Raw genomic sequence first — 19,523 nt, forward strand, 5'->3', positions numbered from 1 at the left:
AACTGTTCAGCTGGATGTTGAATCAGTAAACTGCTTTCAAGAAGCTTCCCTTCTGAGTCAGGAGGGGAGGTGAGGCGGGACTCCGAGCAGGTGGTACATGGGGGCCGACGTGCAAAAGCTGGTGCAAAGACTGGAGAGGGCAGTGGGCCCTGGAGCCACTGACCCGAGCCTGTGCCATGCCTGTGGGATGGAGACAGCGTCCAAAGCAGGAGCAGCTCCATGTGTGCAAGCATTTGACGCACCCCCTGCTGGTCCTGTGGCAGAGTGCCCCAAGGTCAGTACAGGGACCGGGGGGTGTGCAAGAACAAGCGGACGTGGCCCACACAGCTCTGAGGTTGGGGCGAGCCCTCGCGGTGTGCACAGCCAGCAGGCAGTAGGCTTTCCGACGTGGCGCCCATCTCAGAGCAGATCCAAGAAGTGGTAACCTTCGGGGGCAAGAACCGAGGCAGCAGGTTGTTCAGTCACCTGTCAGCTGTCGGCGAGAGTATCCAGGCCCTGGGGTGGGTGGCTGTGGCTCCCAAGCCTGGTCCCTGTGTGAAAGAAATGAAGGTGCTGCCGTGTTTCACGCAGACCGAGTCCCCAAGGAGTACAGAGACGTCGGGAAGAAGCATGTGGATTGGGTCAAAGCTTACTTGAGTTTATGGACAGAGCTACAGGCTTCCATTAAGGAGTTCCACACCACCGGCCTGGCCTGGGGCCAAACGGGGCCTGTGGCACAAGAATTGAGTGGATCGCCATTGGGGCCCTCTGCTGGATTGGGTCCCCCTTGTCCCTCACCAGTCCCCCCTCCCTCAGCAGTCCCCACCAGTGCAGGCTCAGATGAGTCTGCTTCCTGCTCAGCACTGTTTGCACAGATTAATCAGGGGAGACATCACGTGTGCCCCGAAACGTGTATCTGATGACATGAAGACTCGCAAGAAGCCCACCCTGAAGGCCCAGAGTGGCCCAGTACGAAGCGGCCCCAGACCCTTGCCTGCACCTAAACCAGGAGTCAGCCCATCCCCCAAGCCAACCACAAAGAGGGAGCCAGCTGTACTTGAACTGGAGGGCAAGAAGTGGGGAGTGGAAAATCCGGGAAATGCTTCCAACCTGGTGATTGATGACACAGAGCTGAAGCAGGTGGCTTGCACATACAAATGTGTCAACACAACGTTGCAAATCAAGGGCAAAATAAACTCCATTACGGTAGATAGCTGTAAGAAACTCGGTCTGCTGTTCGATGACGTGGTGGGCATCGTGGAGATAATCAATAGTAGGGATGTCAAGGTTCAGGTAATGGCTAAAGTGCCAACCATTTCCATCAACAAAACACATGGCTGCCATGTTGACCTGAGCAAGAATTCCCTGGATTGCGAGATAGTCAGCACCAAATCTGAGATGAATGTCCTCATTCCTACCGAAGGCGGTGACTGTAATGAATTCCCAGGACCCTATGGAATGGGGAGAAGTTGGTCACCACAGTGACAGAAATTGCTGGATAAGTGAAGCGCCACTGGGTTCTTTGCCCTCCCCCTCACACCACGGGATAAATCTGCATCAAGATGGTTCTTTTCTAGATTTCCTTTACCTTTCTGCTCTTAAACGGCTTCTCTGCTCCGAGAAGCCCAGCTTCCTGCCTTCACTGAGATTTGGGGCAGGAGAGCAGGTCAGCTGATCTTCTGTAGGAAGGTACGGCTTTTCCCTATCACCCCAACCACACCGCCAGTCCATTCTTAGGGAACCACACCCCAGGACCCATGTGTTTTAGCTTTTAGCCTTTGGGGGTTATTTGACCAACAGACAGTCTTTCCGGAAGAATAAAGCAGTCCCCAGGGATTAACACATCAGAATGTTCACGCAAGTTCATCTTTTTCTAACACTGAGCATGAAGGTTGCAGAGGCTGGTGTGATTCTAGCCAGTTCTTCTAACCAAACTAATTTTTCACGGCTGACCAGTGAGGCAGGGGTTGCCCTGGACCAAAGGCTGAAGCTTGGCCATCTAGCATTCCCAGCAACATTGTTTCCTCTAAGCATTCCTTTTCATCTGCATTCCATCCTGCGTGGGCCTGAGTCTTGGCCCCTTCCTTTCACTGGGGTCCCTGCCCAGCACCTTCCTATAGAGACAACTTAGACAAGAAAAGGAAAAAAAAAAAAAAAAAAAGAGGGAAACACACCATTCTGAGGAATCTGGAATTCCTTCCTCCTTCCGTGCTAGGTGCCTGTCCACCTTCATTGCCTCCTTTGCCCTGTCATGTTCAACTGCTTTTGGTTTCTGTCCAGGCACCTGATCAAAGGACTAAAGTCTCCACCGCAGCCTGGTTTTAGGTCTTATGTAAGAATCTTGCACAGCACTGCTGATGTAAATTAGATTAGTTTTTCTCTCTAAGACACTTCCCAAAATATGCAACTTTTTTGGTGGGAAGAGAGATTGTCCTGTTGACTTCTACCCATTTCCTGAGGTCTGTGGAAATAAACCTTTATGTACTTAAAGTTATACAGAAAATAGAAAAAAAATTAATACCAAAAAGAAGAAGAAGGAGAAGAAGAAGAAGAAGAAGAAGAAGAAGAAGAAGAAGAAGAAGCAGAAGCAGAAGCTTCCCTTCCAGACTAAATAGTTCTGGAAATCCTGACTTAGTATAATGGTGTGCTGAGAAATTTGTCTAAGTTATGTCCACTTGGAAGTCTGTACCCAAAAGTAGAGACTACTGAAGTATCTATCAATAGTTCAAAGTATCTGATCCTGCCCCTGAGACTTTATGACTATCCCTGAAACACAAGCTTTGGCCTGTAGCTTAGAGTAGAGCCTTCGAGCTGGCATCAGAGTAAAACAGAAACTATCCTTAGATGACTGTGTTAGTTCAGGCTGCTGTAACAAAACAATAGGCTGGCCTACATCACCAATGTCTGAATTCTCAAAGTTCTGGAGGCTGGAAAGTCCGTTATCAGAGCACCTGCCCACTTCTGTGTAATAGACTGTTGACTTCTTATATCCTCACACGGCAGAAATAGGGTCAGAGCGCTCTCTGGGGTCCCTTTTTACAGGGCACTAATCCCATCCACTTTTATGTGACTTAATTACTTCCCAAAGTCTTCATTTGCTAATACCGTCACATTGGGGACTAGGATTTCAATGTATAAATTTGGGGGGGATGGAAATATTCACTCCATTGTAATGACTATGATTGAAGGTAATAGGTAATTACTAGACCCAATAATAGAAGTAAAAAAAAAAATCTCTGTGAAAGCACAGTACTGAACTGTTTCACAAGAATTTAACCATTATTTCCCCTGAGGAACACAACATTGGCAAATCTCCAGGTTCTTTGTATAAAGCACACAATTTTGGCCATGTTTATACATACATTTTTAGAGATTTTATTTATTTGAAAGAGAGATCACAAGCAGGGGGAGGAGCAGAGGGAGAAGCAGATTCCCTGCTGAGCAGGGAGCCCAATGCAGATGCTTGGCCGTTTCTGTTGATCTACTTGGCTATCTAAATAGATGATTTCTAAATCTGATAAATCATAATTTTCAGAATGGTAAAAAGTGATGCATATAAATATAGAATTACATGTGAAACATTTTAAGTCATTAATCTCAGAGGGAACCAATATGACATTAAAACCAATTTAAACCTTAAAACCTAGATGCCTCATATATTGAACAACTAAACGTCTTTTTTTACAGTTTATAATTAAAGGATAGAATTGTATATTTTTATTTTTATTTATTTAGTTTCAAGTTTTTATTGAAATTCCAGTTAGTAAAAAAACAGTATAATATCAGTTTCAGGTGTAGAATTTAGTGATTCATCACTTACATACAACACCCAGTGCTCATCACAAGTACTCTCCTTAATACCCATCGCCTATTTAACCCATTCCCTCCCACCTCAGGATTTTATAGTATTAAATGTTTTTTATCTCCAACTTTACTTAAAAAGTTTCTTCTAAATGGATTCAGGGGCACCTGGGTGGCTCAGCCACTTAAGCATGGACTTTTTTTTTGAAGGACATACATATTTTAATGTATAGAGCTTTAAGAAAGAAAATTAATTGGCCATATTTTTAATAGATTAACACATAAGTATTAGTGCATAAAATCACATATCACAAAAATATAAACCATACATATAACTGAGCTCTCTTAGTAGGCTTTGATAATAGCATAAATATATCACAGTGTCATAGACTCAATTACCAAGAGAAAAAAAAAGTGAACAGGAAATGGCAATTCACTACAAAATAGAGTAAATTATAATGTATCCTGGACAAATATCAGCTCATGTTACAAATAAAGTTATTGTTTTCCACCTAAAAGAAGCATTTGACTCTTGATTTTGGTTCAGGTTGTGATCTCAGGGTCATGACATTGAGCCCTGAGTTGGCTCTGAGCTCAGCATGGAATCCACTAGTTCCTCTCCCTCTGCTCCTCCCCCTACTTGCTCTCTCTCAAATAAATAAATAAATAAATAAATAAATAAATAAATAAATAAAATCTTAAAAAATAAATAGTTTTCTAATTCTACTTCTTCCATAACTGCACCTTACCTATCCAGTTCCTTTTACTATTGGTAGTACTTGGTTATGAAGACATGTAATTCTAAGACTCTAGACAAGATGTCATTTGCTTAAACTGAATCAGAAAATGGAAGAGCAGAGATACCAGAAACATCATACAATATATAGAAAGTAATATAATTTTGGAAGTGGGGTATGAGGCATGGAGCATTTAATATTCTACTTCTACATTTGCTATTTCAGAATGACTCAGTTGCTATATTTCATTCATTGCAAAGTGCACATTTTTTCATATTTAACATCTCAAAATCTGGATAAGATTTATGTTACTAGCCATTGGTTGTTTTTTTTCCAAACTTTTTATCTTTGCAATTGAGATGTATCTTATAATCGATGGCATCTTAGGTAAAATATGGTATTGTTTGTCCCCTGGAAATGCTATTCTGTGACATTTTAATGATGTTAGAACAGACTGGAAACAGTTTAGATGCTGAATGGTGATGAAATTGTGTTCATAGTCACAATATGGGCTTTGAACAAAATTATAGGTAAAGAGAAACTTTTTTTTCATTTATATAATATGTAATGGTGAACAAAGCAGATGCAGCTACAGCTCCCATAACCCTTCATCTCAGGGTTGTGAGTTTGAGCCCCACATAAGGTGTAGAGATTACAAAAAAAAAAAAAAAAAAGAAAACAGAACAAAAAAGAAAAGAGAAAAAAGTAAAAAGGAATAGATGAAATTAATAATTTAGTTTTATTTATCCCAATTTGCCCAAATATTATTTCTACAATCAATACTATTTAAATTGTTAATGAGGGATCCCTGGGTGGCGCAGTGGTTTGGCGCCTGCCTTTGGCCCAGGGCGCGATCCTGGAGACCCGGGGTCGAATCCCACGTCGGGCTCCCGGTGCATGGAGCCTGCTTCTCCCTCTGCCTGTGTCTCTGCCTCTCTCTCTCTCTGTGTGTGTGACTATCATAAATAAATAAAAATTAAAAAAAATAATTAAAAAAAAATAAATTGTTAATGAGATATTTTACTTTATTTTTCCTACTAAGTCTTTGAAATAGGCTGTGTATTTTATACTTCACAACACATCTCAATTCAGATTGGCCATATCGCAAGTGTTCCATTTAGCTGTATCACACAGCACAGCTCTAAAAGCAGAAATGAAGTTGGGTTTTTTTGTGTGTGATTTTTTTAAAAAGATTTATTTATTTTAGAGAAAGAGAGAGAGCAAGAACAGTTGGAAGGTAAGTGAGAGAGAGAGAATCCTCTAGCAGACTCCCCACTAGCACAGAGCCCAACACCAGGCTCAATCCAGGACCCTGAGATCATAACCTGAGCTGAAACCAAGAGCCAGATGCCCAATTGACCGTGCCACCTAGGTGCTCCAAGATGAACTTGGTCTTTAACCAATTTTTTGGCATGTTTTTGTAGCTACTTTTCTTGGGAGGGGGGATATTTTTATTTTTTTAAACATTTCTATTTTTTTTTTAAATTTTTATTTATTTATGATAGTCACAGAGAGAGAGAGAGGCAGAGACACAGGCAGAGGGAGAAGCAGGCTCCATGCACCGGGAGCCCGATGTGGGATTCGACCCCGGGTCTCCAGGATCGCGCCCTGGAGGGCCAAAGGCAGGCGCCAAACCGCTGCGCCACCCAGGGATCCCTATTTTTATTTTTTGAAGAGGTAAAATATACCAAATTTCAAAAGTACCAGGGTATTCAGTGAAAAATAAACCTCTCTTTAATCCTGTCCACTGCTTACCCACCTCCTGTAGGCAGCTGCTTTTAGTAATTCTGTGTATTTGCAAATATATCCATACATTCTTCTCCTTTGTTTTCTACACAAATAGTAGCACACTATACCTAGTTTGGCACTTTGGGTTTTTATTTTCAGTTAGTATATTTTGGAGATCTTTCCATAGCAATGTCTGCAGAGCTTCCTCATTCTCTTTAACAGCTGCATAATGGATACAGTATAGTTTATTCAACCTTTTGGTGGTCATTAAGATATTTGCAATCTTTTGCTATTATAAAGACTGCCACTATGAATAGTTGTGCAAATAAGTCACTTCATACTCAAAGGACTATATTTGTAGGATAAGTACCTAGAAATAGAATTACTGAATGTAATTATAAGAACTGCTAGAACTTAAAAAAAAAAAAAAAAAAAAAAGAACTGCTAGAACTTATGCTTCCTATACATATTTCCATTTTGCTCACCATTGTACCCCAGAACCTATGATAACACTTGGCATATTCTAGACATCCAGTGCATATTCATTGAATGAATTTATGAAGTAAGACGTGAGGTCCATTTTGCATTCTTTCAGCAGTTATTAACTCAATGGTACTTTTTATGCTTTTCTGTTTGTTTTTAAAAGATTTTATTTATTTATTTGAGAGAGAGAAAGAGAGAGAAAGAGTGAGAGAGCACAAGCAGGGGGAGGGGCAGAGGGCGAGGGAGATGCAGGCTCCCTGCAGAGCAGGGAGCCCCACCTGGGGCTCAATCCCAGGACCCTGGGATCATGACCTGAGCGTAGGCAGATGCTTAACTGACTGAGGCACCCAGGCGCCCCTAAACGGTACCTTTTGGATCTGATGCTTGTTTTATTACTCTGAGCACTGCTTTTCCCAGGATGTCTGACCACTCCCTCTGTCCCTTGGTTTCCCTCCGTCTACACATCCCTTCCCCACTTGACGTGGGGGCAAAACAAAGTTGGGGAAATTACATTACTATTTAGGGCAGACCTTTTTTTTTTTTTTTAAGGACATTATTGGAAGAGGGGATAGGAGAAAGGGGAGAGGGGAGAGGGAGAGAGCGCATGCGCAAGCGCACCTGCGGATCCGGGCTCCTGGGGCTCCATCCCGGCGCCCTGAGGTCCAGACCTGAGCCGCCGCCCTCAGACACTTAACCCACTGGGCCATCCAGGCCTTTAGGGGAGATTTTTTTTTTTTTAAGACAAAAAGTATTAGGGCTAGAGATCGTCCTCACTCAATGGTCAAAGTATCAACTCACCAGAAAGAAATGCTCCATTTACACGCATTTTTTTAAAAAAAGATTTTACTTATTTATTCACGAGAGATAGAGAGAGAGAGAGGCAGAGACACAGGCAGAGGGAGAAGCAGGCTCCATGCACCGGGAGCCCGACGTGGGATTCGATCCCGGGTCTCCAGGATCGCGCCCTGGGCCAAAGGCAGGCGCCAAACCGCGGCGCCACCCAGGGATCCCAACGAGGCGGTTTAGATGTAGAAATTGTTTGTGGGAAAGTCAGGGAGAGATGTTCAGTTCTAGATATTTTGTCTGACAGTGGCACTCTCTTTCATGTGTTTTTTTTTTTTTTTTTTTTTTTTTGCTTATGATAGTCACAGAGAGAGAGAGGCAGAGACACAGGCAGAGGGAGAAGCAGGCTCCATGCAGGGAGCCCGATGTGGGATTCGATCCCGGGTCTCCAGGGTCATGACCTGGGTCAAAGGCAGGCGCTCAACTGCTGAGCCACCCAGGGATCCCCAACTTGCACGCATTTAATAAAGTGGCCTCAAACTATAAATGGAACAATCACAGAGTTACAGGGAGGAAAAAAAAAAGAGAGAGAGAGAGAGAGATCTATCATCATAGCAGATCCAACACTCTTTTCGTTACTGATGGTCCCTATAGGCCAGTGCGTCCGGCCCATAAAGGTGAGCGCACACCAAGGGTCAGGGGGCGGGGTGGCCAGGTGTCCCGACAGGTGCTCAGAATGCAGGCGTGGGAAAAGCCCGAAGGGGGCACCTAGGAAGACGGCTCACCTACACGCCCAGCAAACCCGAATTGCGCGGAAAGCTCGCGGAAAGCACGCGGGTGTTTCTTTTGCAGAAAGCAATCCACAACACGTGCAGGTCGTAGCCCTCGAGGCACACACGGAGGGAGCGGGCGGGGGGGGGGCGGGGACAGCCGCAGCCGGGGCCGAGAAAAATCGAAGTTATTGGGCTTATCGAACAATTCCTTGCGTGCAAAAATCCCCCTAATTACCACCCACTGCAGATCTTCGGAGTCACGAGGGGCCTCAAGAACAAATTTATTTATTTATCTTTTTAAAGGCCATTCAGGCCCTTAAACATCGCTTAAGACTTCGCGACGGCTCAAGGGCGCGGGGACACCACGAGGCGGACGGAGGCAGGTGCCCGAGGATTTGCGCTCAGGCGGCGAGGACAGCCCCGCGCAGCCGGCGGGGTCCTCGGGCAGCCGCGCAGCCGCTCCTTGCTGCAGGCGGGAGCGCGGTCAGCTATGCCGCTGCCCGCGAGGGCCCCGGCGGGAGCTTTCTGCGCAGGCGCGCGCCGCCTAAATCCGCCGCGGAGCGCGCCCGAGTTCTCTTTCCGGTCTCAGTCATGGTGAGTGAGGTGGTGCCGCGCGGCGCTGCCGGGGCGGTGTGGCTGCCGCGGGCCGCGCGGCCGGTCCCTGACTGAGGGTGGTTGAGCGAGTGTCGGGGAGCGGTCGGGGGAGGCGCGGGCCTTGGAACTTGCTTTTTTTTTTTTTTTTTTCTTTTTTCTGGGCACAGGGAGGGTGAAGTATTACTCAGCGATTCCTGCGGACCTCGCGGCCTCTAATTTTATCTAGGCTTCCTCCTAACAGGCAGGCCTCAAGATTCGCCGGCCCGATTTCTTAACTCAAAAAAAAAAGAAGAAAAAAAAAAAAAAGAAAAGAACAGCCTTGGGCAGTCGGTGCTGCTGCTCTTTTTTTATTTTTTAATTTTTTAATTAAAAATTTTTTTTCCTATGTGTTTGTGGGCTCAGAATCTACAGAGTCCTCACCGGTACGGTCTTTGAAGATGCGGTAAATTTTATCTTATTTATTATTTTTAAATTTTATTATTATTACTTTTTTTTATTCATGACACACACACACACAGAGACACACAGGCAGAGGGAGAAGCAGGCCCCACGCAGGGAGCCCAACGTGGAACTCGATCCCAGGACCCCAGGGGTCACGACCTGGGTCGAAGGCAGGTGCTCAACCGCTGAGCCACCCGGGCGTCCCCGTGCAGTACATTTTAAACGGGATCCGATGGCAATCCCCCAGATTCTCTTTTCTCGGTGGTCGTCATGATGCACTTGCAGGGAGTGAACTGCTGCCTCTATCACAGGGAGCTAGGATGAGAAGTGAGCGGGCGGCCGCAGAGCAGCAGCCTGGTTTCCGGGAAGGCTTGTTGCACACGAAGAAATGAAGACTAAAAGCTGGGGGCGAGGAGGCCCGAGGAGCTTGAGCATGAACCGAATAGGCGAGGATCCGTAGAACGGTCCCCAGAGAACTGGACTGTAAATCCTGGGCTGGCCACGATCTGATTGTAGGGTTGCCACTTGGTGCGGCGTGCAAGCTTTTAGGTCGTCCTCAACTGGGAAGCTCGGACGTCCTTTTTGGTGTGTGTTGATTTTACTAGGACTCTTTTTTTTTTTTTTTTTTTGAATTACTATTTATGATAGTCACACACAGAGAGGCAGAGACACAGGCAGAGGGAGAAGCAGGCTCCATGCACCGGAAGCCCAACGTGGGATTCGATCCCTGGTCTCCAGGATCGCGCCCTGGGCCAAAGGCAGGCGCTAAACCGCTGCGCCACCCAGGGATCCCCCACTAGGACTCTTAAGTGAGAGAGAAGCAGCCGCAGAGGAGGGTGAAAATGGTCTTGGGTCGATGATGAGCTGGCATGTATTCTGAATCTGCAGTTGGTGATTACTCCTTCAGCTCTAGAATTACTCTGAGACCTGAGAAATACCCGAATCTTTGCAGGAGCTTCAGGGCTCAGGTTGCTTCGAGGCAGATGAGGTGCCGGCTTTTCAAACAGAAAATTGGTTGGCGTGTGGCAAGATGGGATCCGAGTGAAAAAAGTTATGATGTGTATTGGGTATGTGCACTGGGGTCAGGCATTAAAAGAGGAAAAGTTATTAAGTCCCTGCTTTTTATTTGGAAAGGGCACACCGCAGAAGGATGTTATCATCAAGTCGGATGCACCTGACACGCTGCTGTTAGAGAAGCATGCGGATTATATCGCGTCCTATGGCTCCAAGAAAGATGATTATGTACGTATGAGTTCATGTTGAAAGTTTATTTTGAAGAAGTGAGTGCACGAACAGTAAGTAGGTCTGTATGTGTGGCCCATGGTTTTTTTTTTTTTTTTAAGATTTTATTTATCTATTCATGAGAGGCAGAGAAGCAGGCTCCATGCGGGGAGCCCTACGTGAGACTTGATCCTGGGTCCCCATCCAGGATCAGACCCTGGGCCGAAGGCAGCACTAAACCGCTGAGCTACCCAGGCTGCCCTACGGTCCATGTGTTGTTGTTGTTGTTGTTGTTGTTTTTTAAACTAACTCTTGCTTGCCAAGGACTGAAGATCCTTCAAGTGCAGTGCTTGTAGCTTTGGCCACCTGGGGTTGAGGGTTTATCAGAATTAGCCATGGATCCTAGAGGCTTTGCAAGACAGAGTAGATTCCCCATCTGCCCAGATTCTTAAAAGAGGTTTGAGCTACAGAAGAGGCCTGTACTTTTGTAGGTAGCTGAGGTATTACTTGCAAGGTCAGTGATGTGTTGGCATGTATTACCTGACTAAACGGCTGATGTGTGATAACACAAGCTCTAGAATTACGCTGAGACCTTGAAAAAGTTTTACCCTCAGTTCAAACTTCTTCTCTGGGACATTCTTAGAAAAAAAGTAATGAAGCTGAAAGTCAGTATTTTTCCTTGTAGTATCTAAACAACTGGGTTAATTTACCATGTTGGGAAACCTCTGGTATTGATGAATTTGTGACTTGTTGAATTCCCATAACCTTGATGGAGTTGTTAGGACCATGTTTGTTTTTTCCCTGGATGTTTAGTTAAAGGGTTAAGTCTTGACCTATCCCTGCCTTTTTTATCTAGTGCTCACCAGCTGATTGACTAAACCGAGAATATGGGTTCACAGCAAACTATTGAGACTATTCACCTGATTGAAAACCTTAACATGGGACTAGCAAAAATTTATTTCTGGACTAGTCTCTGTATCCGTTTTTATGTCTGACTTCTGCATACCATGGCCATTTTGGTTTTCAAGAGGTTGTATGATTACTAATAGGTAGTAGATGAGGCTGTGTCCATAGTCCATATATTAGTAGGATGGATGTCTAATAATATGATGTGGATACTCTGAAAGAAAATACTTTCTCCCCAAACTTGAGAAAAGTTGGTATATTTTTGACTTCTACTTCTGGTTGGCTCTTAGGAATTAAAGTCCTATTTGTCTGGTCATTGACAGATGTGTTTATTATCTGCATCTCTGATACTACTCCCCATATCCCCAAATTTGAGAGACACAAATTTAGAATAAATACTGATGTTAGGATCAATTGAATTAAACAGTGTGGCTAGTTTTATGTGTTTTATCACTTTGACCCTGCATCGATTCAAACTGGCACATTGAAGTAATTGTGTATTTCAGGAATACTGTATGTCTGAATATTTGAGAATGAGTGGGATCTATTGGGGTCTGACTGTGATGGATCTGATGGGACAACTACATCGGATGAATAGAGAAGAAATTCTGACCTTCATTAAGTCATGTCAACATGAGTGTGGTGGAATAAGTGCTAGTATTGGACATGACCCCCATCTTTTGTACACTCTAAGTGCTGTCCAGGTAAATACTTCCTAAGATTTAGCAGTCTTGCTGTATTCTCATACCTGAGAATGGAGAAATTGAATTGTGTATTAGTAACGTGACAAAATTAATGTCAAAAAGTTTACCTAATCTTTTCAAACAAAGCCTGTATTCTACAAGGTCAATGATGTGATGGCATGTATTAGCTGAATCCAAAGTTGATGTCAATTGTAAGATTACACTGAGACCTTGAATGGTAAAATGTTTATTTTCAGTATATATAAATAATTTGAAAATCACCAAGTGGAGTTAAATGTTTTAATTTTGATAATAGTGAAGATCCAGAATTATGTATGTTTGTTTCTTTTAAGAATGCTTTTTTTTTTTTTTTTTTTAAAGATTTTATTTATTCATGAGAGACAGGCAGGGACACAAGCACCAGGCTCCATGTAGGGAGACTGACGTGAGACTCCATCCCGGGTCTCGAGGATCAGGCCCTTGGGTTGAAGGCAGCGCTAAACCGCTGAGACACCCGGGCTGCCCCAGAATTATGGTTTTAAAGTCTACTTCAGTACCTGTAAGTTAGTAAAATATAAAAGCATTGCAAACGATGCTAAGTTACAATTTATATGTAGGAAATAAATGATTTATGTTACTGGTTTGGGTTGATACTGTGGCAAAGTAGAAAGTCTGCACGTTTCTAAAAAGTTCATAGTATGAACAAAGTTACGCTTGAAGATTGAAAAGGTAGTTGAAAATCAGAACAAACTTAGCACTGTTGACGTATTTACTTATTTTTTTTATTACAGATTCTTACTCTGTATGATAGTATTAATGTTATTGATGTAAATAAAGTTGTGGAATATGTTCAGAGTCTACAGAAAGAAGACGGTTCTTTTGCTGGAGATATATGGGGTAATGTCCATCTAATCCATGCTACTCAGAATACCAATATTAGAATCTCTGTTTTGGTGTTTATTGGTGTGATAAGGGTTGTTGGAAGTTTTTAAGGAGGCTTTGCTAATAATTATAAGGAGATTTTTAAGTTTTTGATCTTTTCAGGTCCCACTAAGCAGCTGGTCTTACTGAAGTTAAATGGTCTGCTGGAAGTTCCAGCATGCACTGTGCTAGTTATATCAGCATACAGGAGAACTGGAACAGAGGGGGCCAGTCTAAGAGATGAGGTAGGTGAAATTTTTTCCCCCAATATTTGGTGGCTTTGTAAAGTTTTTTTTTTCTTTTCTTTCTTTCTTTTTTTTTTTTTTTACACAAACTACTGACAAGGGAGAAATACTCAAAAAACTTTACAAACTTACTAGATATTTGAGTGGAGGGAGGGAATAGTACTATACTTGATAAATGTAGATAATCTCTGCTTTAGGGCTGAATACAGTGCAGGCCGGAGAGACCAGCTGCTTCATGGGATGTGAAAATCTACTTTTATGTAATAGGGTAAGTTTATTGTCCTCTTAGAAATTGAATAGTCCTTTTGGTTCTGTGTTATTTTCCCTTTTGGATGCTCTAAGCAACTTAAGATAATTTGCTGTATTTTTGACAATTTTCTAGTTCTTGATTTTCTTAGAAGTCATTTACTTGTGATTTCGCTTTCCTCCTGGCGATTTAAAAGTAAATGTTAAGCTTGAACTCTTGGAAGTTTAACCATGGTAGTTGTACAGTTTGTTTTTAGTTAACTGGCATTATGTACTAATACTAAGATCAGATACCTCTGGGAGCACTTAGTTTTCATTTGATTCCTTTTTCTTTTAGGAGAAATAGATACAAGATTCTCTTTTTGTGCGGTGGCAACCTTGGCTCTGTTGGTAAGTTTTGAATATTGTATTGGAATACTTAAAGTGCCTGTGATTATTTTGGAATTCAGTAGGCTTATTTTTTCTGTTTGTAGGGGAAGCTAGATGCTATTAATGTGGAAAAGGCAATTGAATTTGTTTTATCGTGTATGAACTTTGATGGTGGATTTGGTTGCAGGCCAGGTTCTGAATCCCACGCTGGGCAGGTAATTTATTAATGCAGATTAAAATATGTCAGTTTTGAAGGGATAAGTAGTGTGGTAAACTGGGAAAATACATTAAAAGCAGTTTGGGTGTCTGTTATATATGAATGAAGTTAATTAAAATTAACGTAACATGAGACGTTATGTAAGAATTGCTTAAATGCAGATAAAGGAAGGCATTTTTACAGTAGCATGTTTTATATACCTGTTGGTGGAAGCTTTTGGCCCAGGCAAACCTAAGTAGATTTGTTACCATGAAAGATAACATTTTTTGGGATGTCCAGGTGGTTCAGCTGTTGAGCACCTGCCTTTGGCTCCGCATGATCCCAGGGTCCCGGATCGAGTCCTACATTGGGCTCCCTGCGTGGAGCCTGCCTCTACCTGTGTATCTGGCTCTCTCTTCTCTCTGTGTTTCTCATGAATAAATAAAATCTTTTAGAAAAGAGATGTTTTTATTTTCCATTAGTCACTCCCTCGCCCTGCCCCCCCAAGTTTTATTTAAGTAATCTGTACATCCGACATAGGGCTCAAACTCAACAACTCTGGGATCAAGTTCTGTACTCCAACTGAGCCATCCAGATGTTCCTATTTTCCATTAGTTTTTTTTTTTTTTTTTTTTTAACAAAATTAAGTTTCCTCTATTGGCACTTGCTTGAAGATTATCAAAGGTCTCTACCATAGAGGACCATTAGTTTTTAAGTAGATGGAACATTCTGTTCCCTACCTATCCTGAACACTTATTTGCTTATGCTAGAGAGATAAATAGTATTTGTACTATTCTATATTGTATATGTAAAAGGTAAAATAAAATTTGCTTTAAGAGCCACCTGGCTGGCACTGTAAGTAGAGCATGAGACTCTTGATCTTGAAGTTGCAAATTCAAGGCTCCATGTAGGGTGTGGAGAGATTACTTAAAAAAAAAAACAAACAAAAAAAAAACAAAAAACTTTTTTTTTAAGATTTTATTTATTTGACAGAGCAGGAGCAGGGGGACCCTGACTTGGGGCTTGATCCCAGGACTCTAGGATCATGACCCGAGCTAAAGGCAGGCAGACATTTACCGACTGAGCCACCCAGGCGCCCCGGAAACCTTTTTAAAAAACTTTGCTTTTAGCCATGAGGAAATGTTGACAGTAGAATTTCATTGCAGATTTGGATCCTAGAATTAGTATGTTTGGATTTGTTCAGATAGTTATGTTTGTAATTCTGACTTGTTAATAGCAGATTTTTAGACATAGAATGGCATTTTAATTGAGTAGTTTTTATCACTATTACAATTGAAAAATTATTATACACATATACTTTATGTCTGTAATTTTAGATCTATTGTTGCACAGGATTTCTGGCTATTACTAGCCAGTTGCATCAAGTAAATTCTGATTTACTCGGTTGGTGGCTTTGTGAACGACAGTTACCATCAGGTGGACTCAATGGAAGGCCCGAGAAGGTATTGTTTCATAAGATACACTGTGTTCTAATAGCTTTATAATTCCAATAGCTTCTTGTAAACTGATAATGTGCTTTTGCCCCTCCCCTCATTGCAATTTTTCAGTTGTACTTCCTAAAAAATGCCCTGGGCGAAAGTAATACAACTAGAGTGGAGATACTTAAAAGACTCTTGAGGCAAAGATGGGTTTGCTACCTTCTGATAGCTCTTTTTATGACAAAGCTGTCTTCTAATCTTCCTGTCCTGAAGTAGCATCTGGAGTTATCTGAAGGAAAACCAAAAAAATGGCAAATGCTCTTAGCTTTATTTATATTTGTATTCAGACATAGTTTGAATTTTTAAAGTTTATAAAAATTTGCCACTGTGTGAAGAAGGCTTGGGAGTCTGCAGAAGTGGTGGTGCCCACTGTCTTTGCCTCTGAGCTCAAAAGATTTGGGGCCATGGCTGCTCCCTTTCTACCCTAAGCTGGAGAAGCCCTGGTGGGACAGTATATATTTCAACTGGGAACTACTTTCTAGTCTGGGCTACTGAGCCGGACCTGCTCTCAACACAGCCACTCATCTAGAGCTCAGAACACTTTGGAAACAGATTTAGACCTTTCTGCGTAGGAGCCATCATCCACCAGCCAGAAGTCTCAGTCAGCCTCCAGAGAACAGGGCACTACAGAACACTGGACAGCTACCTGCCGTGGCTGGCTCTTAGCCACATCCATCCAGCTCTGGACACACCCCAGAGCAGAGATGGAGATCTATGGTGGTGGGCACTTCCAGAATGATGCTGTCCTCCCTACCCCACCCTGGATACATGCTACTTTTGAACCATGAACCATGACCATATGGACTTAGGAAAGCTGAAGGATCAGCCTGGGAACTTGTTTCTTCGTTTAGTCCCTAATAAGACAATAAATGTTTTTAGAGGCCTTAAAAAAAATGAAACGGAGCTATTTCTTTGAACATTTAGTTCTAGACCTATACCAGGAAGAAATCAGTCCTACATTAAAAGCTTTATTTACATTTGGGACCCCAAAAGTACTATTGAATGAACACATGTATCTTGTACAGAAATCTCCATGTCTCCTCATGGATGTGAAAGGACAATTTACCAAATCAATGATTTTTTAAAAATTATGTCACAAAATTTTTATTTAAAATGCTTACTAAGTTTTTTTAGAAAAACCCAATTTTGACACTTTGATTTGGAGAAAAGGAAATTAAACCTTCCTTTCCAAGTCTGCAGTTCTCTTTAGCTCTCACATATTAATGTTCTAAATTGGGTCTGTAAAAGGCCAGGTAGTAAATGTTTTCAGCTCTGTAGAACATAGTATCTTGTTGGCAAGTACATAACTATCCTGAAGAGCAGATGGTGCCATAGACCATAAGAAACCAGTGAGCATACCTGTGTTTCAGTAAAATTATATGGATACATTTGAATTTCTTACGATTTTCCTATTACAAGACTGTGGTGGTGTTTTTTTAAGACTTTGTATTTTTAAAAAGCCACTTAAACCTATAAAGAAACTTTTGGTTGTAGTCTAGGTTTGACTCCAGGGCTGTATCCTGCTGGATCCTTGGCCAAGAATATGATATGGCATGGTGGTGCTTTTATCTGGGATTGTATTTTTGTTTTAGCTTTGCTTGCTTAATGTAATAGCCACAGGTAGTTTTCTAGCTAGTTAAGGTCCAATGAAAAACCTGGGCAACTTTCGACACTTAGAAAATGGATCAGAAAAAAAAAAAAAAGAAAAGAAAATGGATCAGGTTTGGGATTGCCAGGAATCTACACTTAGGTAGGACAACTTTTAATGTGCCTGTGAATCACACATTGATTTTTTTTTTTTTTTTTTAAGATTTTATTTATTTACTCAAGAGACAGACAGGCACAGGCAGAAGGTTAAGCAGGACCCATGCAGGGAGCCCAACGAAGCGGGACTCAATCCCAGGTCTACCAGGACCACACCCTCGGCCGAAGGCGGTGTTAAACCACTGAGCCACCCGGGCTGCCCTCACCCATTGATTTTGTTGAAATGATTCTTGAATCAAAAATGAGATACTCTGCAACTTTAAACTCAAGTGACCCATGTTTTGAGGAGCCAAGCTTTAGATTATTTTTAAGAAAGTATATGCCTGTCTGGACAGCACTTGTTGAAAATGCTCTGCTTAGGGAAACAATATATGTCACCATGGATTTCATGAGTTTTAACCACCAGTTTCTTGGTTTCATTGCAGGTACAATGTATAGGGAGCGTTGTCACTGAGTACCTAAACTATGGAACATTTAGCATAGATGTGGATTGAAATGTTTGGTCTTTTTTCCAGTGATTATCTTTAATTCTGAGTAATTGTATTCATGGATTTTAGCATCTTGAACTGCATGTCAGTATATCCCTAATCACCACCACCACCCCATGTTTGGAATAGAAACTAAAATGGTGGCAACTGTGGTTTTTTGTCTTCTAGTTACCAGATGTCTGCTATTCGTGGTGGGTGTTGGCTTCCCTAAAGATAATTGGAAGGCTTCATTGGATTGATAGAGAGAAACTGCGAAGTTTCATTTTAGCATGTCAAGATGAAGAAACAGGAGGATTTGCAGACCGACCAGGAGACATGGCAAGTATAATTCTGACATGTTCATATAATAGTTATGTTGGTTTAAGTTACTTTTCTGGCATTTACAGACTTAGAAATGGTTGATAAAGTATTGCTTAAAAAAGCGGGATACTTTTCTGTTAATTTTTATTGGAGAATATAAGGGTATAAAACAAGTTCATAGAAATTGTCAAAAAGAGTATGGTAAAGGTTCTGTATTTAAAAAAAACAATTTAAAGCCATCATTTTTATTTCAGAAAATTTTAAGCAATTATTTAAGTAAAAATATAATGGAACCCAATATAATTTGTTCAGAAGTAGGGTTTTAGAAGTTTTCGTTTTTGTAATCCTCTATAAATTCTTATTTTTTAAATAGGTAGATCCTTTTCATACTTTATTTGGAATTGCTGGATTGTCACTTTTGGGAGAAGAACAGATTAAGCCTGTTAGTCCTGTTTTTTGCATGCCTGAAGAAGTGCTTCGGAGAGTCAATGTTCAGCCTGAACTAGTGAGCTAGACATTGATGGAGATAAGAGATAATGCTTAGTATAGTTTTGCCATCTTAACATTTCTGTAAAGTGCTTATCAAATTTAATGACTACTGTGTCACTATTTTGTATATGAATTGTATTAATTTTAATAAATTATGTAATTATACATACTGTAAAATAAAGATCTTTATCTTCAGCTTTAGATTTTTTCTGCAATGCTGTTATCCTGAGTACAGTATTTTGTTTCTGCTTAAGTGTATTTATTTGTATGTTTCCTTAACAGCAAACTATTGACTTAAAGTTTAAGTCCTGTGTTCTACTTGATTTTCCCATGTGCTTCTTTCATGTCGTACAATAATGGTTAATGTAAATTGACCTATATCAATGAGAATGTTAACTGGTAAAAATGATAAACCTATCCATATATGAATTAAAAGATTCACCAGAATAAATGGCTGTTGAAATTTGGGACTGTTTCATAAGTTAATGGTTACTCTGAACTGATCACTAATTTAATGATTCATTTCACCATCTTAGAATAGGACTTCAGTCTAGACTACATTTCTTGTTTTTAAAAAATGTTTTATATTAGAATGTACCAGTTAAGTATCGAGGGAATTGTTAGCCTTTAAGGAAATAGGAGTTGATAGTTTTCCACAACATTGTTTGAGTCTTTTTTCCAAAAGACTAAAATGAGTAGAAGTATTCTGAGAGTTTTACATTCTTTGGTGAAAATAAAGTAGTTCAGTGAACATTTTCCTGGAAATAGAAGCCGAAATTTTCTCAAGTGTGTTGGCAATGACTCTAGTAGTTTTAAGGATGATTAGTGGGGCTCCTGGCTGGCTTAGTTGGTAGTCCTGCCTCTATTGGTCTTGGGG

At 41.5% G+C, this 19,523-nt stretch overlaps 1 protein-coding gene, 3 non-coding genes and 1 pseudogene across 7 annotated transcripts; all 5 read left to right on the plus strand.

The window, feature by feature from the left end:
• The first annotated feature begins 97 nt into the window (after positions 1 to 97).
• Positions 98 to 1,481, plus strand: LOC129519335 (adenylyl cyclase-associated protein 1-like; annotated as a pseudogene).
• Positions 1,482 to 8,846: 7,365 nt separating this feature from the next.
• On the plus strand, positions 8,847 to 19,113 carry RABGGTB (Rab geranylgeranyltransferase subunit beta). 4 transcript variants are annotated; one of them, XM_055340970.1, is made up of 9 exons: positions 8,847 to 8,878; positions 10,454 to 10,561; positions 11,953 to 12,150; positions 12,921 to 13,026; positions 13,879 to 13,931; positions 14,015 to 14,125; positions 15,444 to 15,569; positions 18,026 to 18,179; positions 18,535 to 19,113. In XM_055340970.1, the coding sequence occupies exons 1-9, from the start codon at positions 8,876 to 8,878 to the stop codon at positions 18,669 to 18,671; spliced, it is 996 nt and encodes a 331-aa protein (XP_055196945.1). In that variant the 5' UTR covers positions 8,847 to 8,875; the 3' UTR covers positions 18,672 to 19,113. The 4 variants fall into 4 exon arrangements, with proteins under 4 accessions (XP_055196945.1, XP_055196947.1, XP_055196946.1 ...); XM_055340972.1 differs by lacking the exon at positions 8,847 to 8,878 and adding an exon at positions 9,343 to 9,904; XM_055340969.1 differs by lacking the exon at positions 8,847 to 8,878 and having other exon boundaries at positions 9,964 to 10,561.
• LOC129520348 (small nucleolar RNA SNORD45) lies at positions 10,171 to 10,249 on the plus strand. Its single transcript, XR_008666581.1, has one exon. It is a non-coding gene; the product is annotated as a small nucleolar RNA SNORD45 (small nucleolar RNA).
• LOC129520347 (small nucleolar RNA SNORD45) lies at positions 11,054 to 11,135 on the plus strand. Its single transcript, XR_008666580.1, has one exon. It is a non-coding gene; the product is annotated as a small nucleolar RNA SNORD45 (small nucleolar RNA).
• On the plus strand, positions 12,291 to 12,362 carry LOC129520346 (small nucleolar RNA SNORD45). Its single transcript, XR_008666579.1, has one exon. It is a non-coding gene; the product is annotated as a small nucleolar RNA SNORD45 (small nucleolar RNA).
• Positions 19,114 to 19,523: the final 410 nt, after the last annotated feature.

Source organism: Nyctereutes procyonoides, unplaced genomic scaffold (genome assembly GCF_905146905.1).
Source record: "Nyctereutes procyonoides isolate TBG_1078 unplaced genomic scaffold, NYPRO_anot_genome, whole genome shotgun sequence".
In the NCBI taxonomy this organism is placed as follows: Eukaryota; Metazoa; Chordata; class Mammalia; order Carnivora; family Canidae; genus Nyctereutes; species Nyctereutes procyonoides.

Excerpts from the sequence above, each read along its gene's own strand:
- RABGGTB (XM_055340969.1), top strand. The coding sequence starts at position 10,373 with ATGATGTGTATTGGGTATGTGCACTGGGGTCAGGCATTAAAAGAGGAA. Across the intron at positions 13,027-13,878 it reads TTTTGCTGGAGATATATGGG|GAGAAATAGATACAAGATTC; the intron begins GTAATGTCCATC and ends TTTTTCTTTTAG. Across the intron at positions 13,932-14,014 it reads TGGCAACCTTGGCTCTGTTG|GGGAAGCTAGATGCTATTAA; the intron begins GTAAGTTTTGAA and ends TTCTGTTTGTAG.